This window comes from Syngnathoides biaculeatus, chromosome 5 (genome assembly GCF_019802595.1).
Source record: "Syngnathoides biaculeatus isolate LvHL_M chromosome 5, ASM1980259v1, whole genome shotgun sequence".
NCBI lineage: Eukaryota > Metazoa > Chordata > Actinopteri > Syngnathiformes > Syngnathidae > Syngnathoides > Syngnathoides biaculeatus.
Window position 1 is genome coordinate 17061276 of NC_084644.1, and position 5715 is coordinate 17066990.

The window sequence follows — 5715 nt, forward strand, 5'->3', positions numbered from 1 at the left end:
TGTTCAAACTAAGGAGGCACAGGCATGCTGTGACAAATCAATGTTCTACACTCAACTTACAAACTTACGCAGAGTAAGAGAGTATCCCAGGATGCAGTAAAGCATATTCAACGAACTGGCAAATGCCAATGACACATTCGCCACTTAAATTCTTGGTCAATTGGTGTCCAAAATATAATGCAGCTGTCTGACAGCTGTCAGAGGTGCCACCGGCCATGCCCCCCACAGGAAGCACCACCCACGGCAGTGGCCTGGCCATGCCCCTGACAAGTACAGTCAAATATTAAAGGTCAAACAAAAAGTTAAAAAACCTTTAGTGAGTTTTCAGGCAGTGCTTTGCAATATTTTAATATTTGAGTTGACAGCCAAAATCAGTTTCCACAACCATAAAACATTCTTTAAACAATCTTTAAAGATGAACGAGAAGCCTGTAACAAATGCATACTACACGTCTTGATTTGAACATTTACTGGGCTGCAAGTGTAAAACAAAGTTAACCAGAACCAGTACTGTCGGGAACCAGTACTTCCCAATGCTCACGATGTTTGTCCAGAAATACCACGGAATACAATATGTTTGCAAATGGGAAAGCGTTACTGATGTGACGGTTTGAAGTTGTCCTTGAAACAAATATTGCCTCAAATTACTGAGCGCAACAGCCGCTTCCCATAGCAACAGAAAACCCCGAGAATAAAACTAAACAACCAGAAGAAACTAAAGCCTTTCATTATCTATTGCTGAGGAGAGTGGAGTAGTTCCCATAAAGTATGGGACATTAACCCTCCAAAAGAGACACTGAGGTGGGTGTCATCCATGCTTGACTCAGGCCATGGGGGCCCTCCATGCATTTTGGGTGGGAAACATTCTGGATTGAGGCTGAAATGCATCTGTGTGTCCATGGCAACCTGTGTAACGAGACCAAACAAAGGGGGCAAAATAGAGGAGTTACATACTGTAGGTGTGAATGAATAAGGTCCCAATATGCCAAGGAGTCTGCAGGACTCTCCTTCTCAATGAACACCGTGAGTGGAGGGAGACGCATTGTTGCATGGATCCGAGAGAGAAGGAATTTAAGAAGCACAATAAGACAGAGGTGGGTAATGGAAAAGGGTGAGGGTGCTTGCAAACTGGATTTTATTCCAAGTCGTAATCGGATCATAGAATCCTTGTTAACTCAAGCATACTCTGAAAATAAAACTCTTCTTAATTTGACAATGTATATCGGATATGAACATGACAGATATGTGGTAAATGGATGGCAGTTTTCCATATATTAATCATGTGCACAATATGTGCGTCTTCACATTAAATATATTTAAAGGACTTTGATATCTGCATATGCATGATGCTAAATTTAGAGCGTGAGAGTGAAAGACTTTTTAAACATCTTTCTTAGCTATTTTTTTAATAATTAAGACTACTGACTTTAATTGTGAGAGCAAAAAATGCTGCACATGTAAGACTGTCAGATTTATGTGATACATCAAGTCCTATCAAACGTTTAATTTGGCCAAACTACCTAAAGCTGCAAAAAGTCATTGGTTTAGTAGGTTTATTTTAATGGCACACAGGTTCTTGTACGTACTTTGTGGTATACACTTTGTTAAAAATACAACAAAATTATTTTACGATCCCATAAGTTAGGACATGTGGACCTCCAGGGTTCCAGGTACCCTGACTTTCAAAACCATTGGTACACACTCAAATGAGTGCCGTGCCTTACAAAAAAAAAAAAAAAAAAAAAAAAAAGTAAGAATGCCCTACATCAATATAAACAATTCCAAAAGCACTTCAGTGAAACAACTGGGAGGAACCAAAACGAATACAAGCAACAGTTGCCGATGCTCTTTCAGATGTGAAATGAAAGGGACAAATCAACAAAATGAGCAGACTCGCAAGGAGCGTGCTGAGATTGGACTAAACGGCCACCACCACGACTGGCTCCAGATGACACGCCCCTTAAAGGTATCCATCAGCACGGTTTGAGTGGCTGCCGATTGACCAGCTTGTCCCCCTCATGTTGTCAGTGTGCTGGCTTGGCGCCTCCCCTCTTTTCTTTTCTCGTCTCGTCTATAAATGTGCAGTGTGCTTCTAGTGTGCACTCACAGTCACATCGAGTGAGAGCAAGAGTGCGGCCTCACGGGATATTAACACACGAGAAGCGCGCTTTCCAAATAACTGAAATCCTCTTTTTTTTTTTTTTTAAGCAGCAGTTGACTTTCCATCTCTTGCTCAGCGCCATACAATTGCTTGTTTGCGATGAAGGCTGTTCCTCGTGTGCACCCCCAGGACTCTTGGTCTTCCTCCTCCTTTTGCTCCTCCGGCAGGAGCAGCAGCGGCAGCAGCAACAGCAGCAGCAGCAGGCGGTTCTCCCTCCACTATCCGACCAAGCAGAGCTTCGACGTCGATGACCGGCATTGTCTGCAACACGACATGAACGACTGCTACAGCCGACTGAAGCGACTGGTACCCACCATTCCGCAGGATAAAAAAGTCAGCAAAGTGGAGATCCTGCAGCACGTCATTGACTATATTCTGGAGCTGCAGCTGGCCCTGGAGACGCACCCTTCTCTCCACAAAGAACGGAGCGCGACCTGCGTTCCTCTCGCGTCCAACCCCAGCCGAGCCCCGCTCACTGTGCTCAACATCGACCACCACCAGGTACCAGTTTGTCCAGTCAATTTAGTATGCAGTAAAAAAAAAAAAAAAAAAAATATATATATATATATATATATATATAATATATATATATATAGAGAGAGAGAGAGAGAGAGAGAGAGAGAGAGAGAGAGCGAGAGAGAGAGAGAGAGAGAGAGAGAGAGAATTTAGTTTGCAGTATGAAATTATATGTATGTGTCTATGTATATACATATATGACGCATTTGGCGTGATTGTTCTGATTTGCATGATAGTGAACAGTGTGTGTGTGTGTGCGTGTGTGTGTCAGAGGCCCACCTCTCAACCTCGGGCTGGTGAAGTACCTCAGCCTGCAGTCCACTCCACTGCGCACACAATGGCTCATTTGTTTTTCAAGTGGTCAGAAAAATCATTTATTGTGGCTGTAAATCAAATTTTATTTTTTAACACGGATTAAATTATTCCAGGCTATTGGCCGCCGCGTTAACAAAACAGCAACAACACAGTAAAAAAAAAAAAAAAAAAAAAAACAACTTGAGCATAATGCATATTATTTTATACCTGTCTATTTTTATTCTTTGTCTTTAGAGGACAGCAATTGTCAAAAAGCCAGAGGACTCAATTTTATGCCGCTGAAAAATGGGCACCTGACTGGTAAGTGTTGAATATTTTTATCATTACTGTTGTTATTGTTATTTTTCTTTGATTCTAAAAATTATATTCATCGAGACACATTTCTCTGCTTTGAATCAGGAATCATGTTAAACACTACAACAGATTGGTTACTAGACTGCTGTCACTGAAACACTCACAGAATATCACTGAGTAAACGCAGGCCGTAGCGTTGAAAGGAAACAAATAATTGAGGAAGACGAACAGAAGCAGCTGTGCCTTATGCAATAACGGTCACTGGTCCAATCATTGAGATGTGTGGTTTCAAACATCACTTTGGCTTCTCTTTGAGTCTTTGACGCAGACTCTCATTCCCTGGCTTCACGTTAGCACAAAAAGATTTGTCTAGAATTGGGGCATACAGCATGTATTTGATGTGGCCGCGCTAATAGCCCGCCAAGCTGTGTGGATGTTGTCTGACTGGGTTTGTTTTGGCTTGTTGAGAGAGGTGGCCTCTATTTTGTTGGTGGCGCCAGTCAGTCTGGAGCTCTGAAGCTCACCCCACCCCACCTCTTTTCATCCCCTCCACAGGTGTGCAGGCTGCATAGAACCGCTCCAAAGCCAGTAAAGCTTCGCCAGGGACGCACAGCCAACTGGATGCACAATCACAAGGGAATTTGGAACTACTGGAATGGACTAATTTGAAATATAATTACAAGAGCATGGAAATAGCATAAAGATGTCTCCCTTATGTTCATCCTTAACCACCCCCATCCATTTTTATCCATGTTTTCTCTTAAAAAATGAATTAACAAGTCAACCTTTTTTATTTCGCCTCCCAACCCCAATCATGTGTGAGCATTACATTGACAACCTGTGAATTATGCTTAAAAGAAAATGTGAGTTTAAAGCTTTACTGAACTGCGAAACTGCTGTATATATTTTGGACATCTATTGTTTAAAATAGATGATTTGTGTTACGCTGGGATGCCATTCTTGTGGTCATATCATATTTGATACTGTAAAGGAGAACAATTCAATTTGAAGAACAATTAAGATTCTACATGAAGAGAAACAAATGTTCTATGAGGGGAAAAATATGTGAAAGGAATACATATATGCTTCAAATGGACTACTGTAATTACAAGATATTTTTATGAAAATGTCATTGGTCGTTTTGTAAATATTATGTTTCCACTTTGAAATCTTGAGTGAATGAATGTGGTTTTGTCCTCACATGATGATATCAGTTAACTTTGCAATGTTTTGGAATAGTTGAATATGTAGCATGTCAGGCTCATTGCAGAGATGTCAAAGGTGCACTGAAGGAGGAATCCCTGTGTAGATACTTTAAATTCTTTTATTTTCTCAGTTTCCCCTTGTTGTTTTTATACTCACTAACTATGACACTTGATCCATGGGGAGGACCAGGGGGCGGTGGGTGGGGGCAAGCGGTCGCTCCTCTTTTATAGGTTTTGTTTATTTTAATGGAAAAAAGATGTTCTTTATTTTAAAATGCACTCGTGAAACAAAATCAAATTCCCTACCATGCAGCACTTCTGACGGTGTATAATGTAATATCTGAAAATGTAATTACAGTGAATGATGTCACAAAATCCTTTTTTCATTTCATTAGGAATGTGTAAACATTAATAACATGGACAACAATTAATAGCAGTCATTAATTGTGATCAGCATGTTTCATGGCAGTCATGAACTAATTTCAGCAGCCATGTGGTTGCTTTTAAAAAAAAGATTGTAAAAAGAACATTTTTTTCATGACATCCAACAGCGGATTTACCTCACCACCCTCCTGTCAGTGTAGGGGGGGGGGGGGGGGGGGGCGTATGTACATGACTGTCAGAATTGACCTTGACTGGATTGTGAGGAGTTGTTAAAACAATTAAAGTTTCCAGGAAGAACTGCGTCGTCTCATTATTTGTCTCCAGAGGTATCGTGTTTACAGTGCTGGTGCAGGCGAGTGAAATAATGAGGCCAAAGAGGGAGCTGTGGTAAAATATTCATGTAAGAGGGAAATTATTTGTCTCAACCTTTTAATCTGAAAAAAAATATATATCAATATTTGTGTGGCATTACAGGAAAGGCTATTGCAATATTCAGAATTATAGCCACCTCCCTTAAAATGGTTCATAATATAAAATGTGAAAAATATGGCATTTCCTTTTTTTCACAACATGTATTACATTGCAAATGGTGATTTACTGGAATATTCTGTCCGGTATTTAAATTGGTTCTGAAGTCATTCATAGTCATTTGTTCAAGTGACTTTCTTGGTCAACGTACTTCACATCAATCAAAATAACACCTCAGAATTGTTAAGGAGTGAAATGAATGTAAATCAGTGAGTTGAAATCAAGACACTCAAAGCACTTCTACACGCAAAAGGTGATTGTGTACAGTGTCAGGAATAAACAGTCCATTCAAGTCTGAAGAGTACCTGGAATA

The 5715-nt window shown here is 40.4% G+C and overlaps 1 protein-coding gene across 1 annotated transcript; it reads left to right on the top strand.

Annotated features, from left to right (window-relative positions):
• Nucleotides 1-2205: 2205 nt before the first annotated feature.
• Nucleotides 2206-5157, top strand: id4 (inhibitor of DNA binding 4). The gene is made up of 3 exons (XM_061820232.1): nucleotides 2206-2661; nucleotides 3226-3291; nucleotides 3841-5157. The coding sequence occupies exons 1-2, from the start codon at nucleotides 2260-2262 to the stop codon at nucleotides 3271-3273; spliced, it is 450 nt and encodes a 149-aa protein (XP_061676216.1). The 5' UTR covers nucleotides 2206-2259; the 3' UTR covers nucleotides 3274-3291; nucleotides 3841-5157.
• The last annotated feature ends 558 nt before the right edge of the window (nucleotides 5158-5715 follow it).

Excerpts from the sequence above, each read along its gene's own strand:
- id4 (XM_061820232.1), top strand. The coding sequence starts at position 2,260 with ATGAAGGCTGTTCCTCGTGTGCACCCCCAGGACTCTTGGTCTTCCTCC. Across the intron at positions 2,662-3,225 it reads TCAACATCGACCACCACCAG|AGGACAGCAATTGTCAAAAA; the intron begins GTACCAGTTTGT and ends CTTTGTCTTTAG.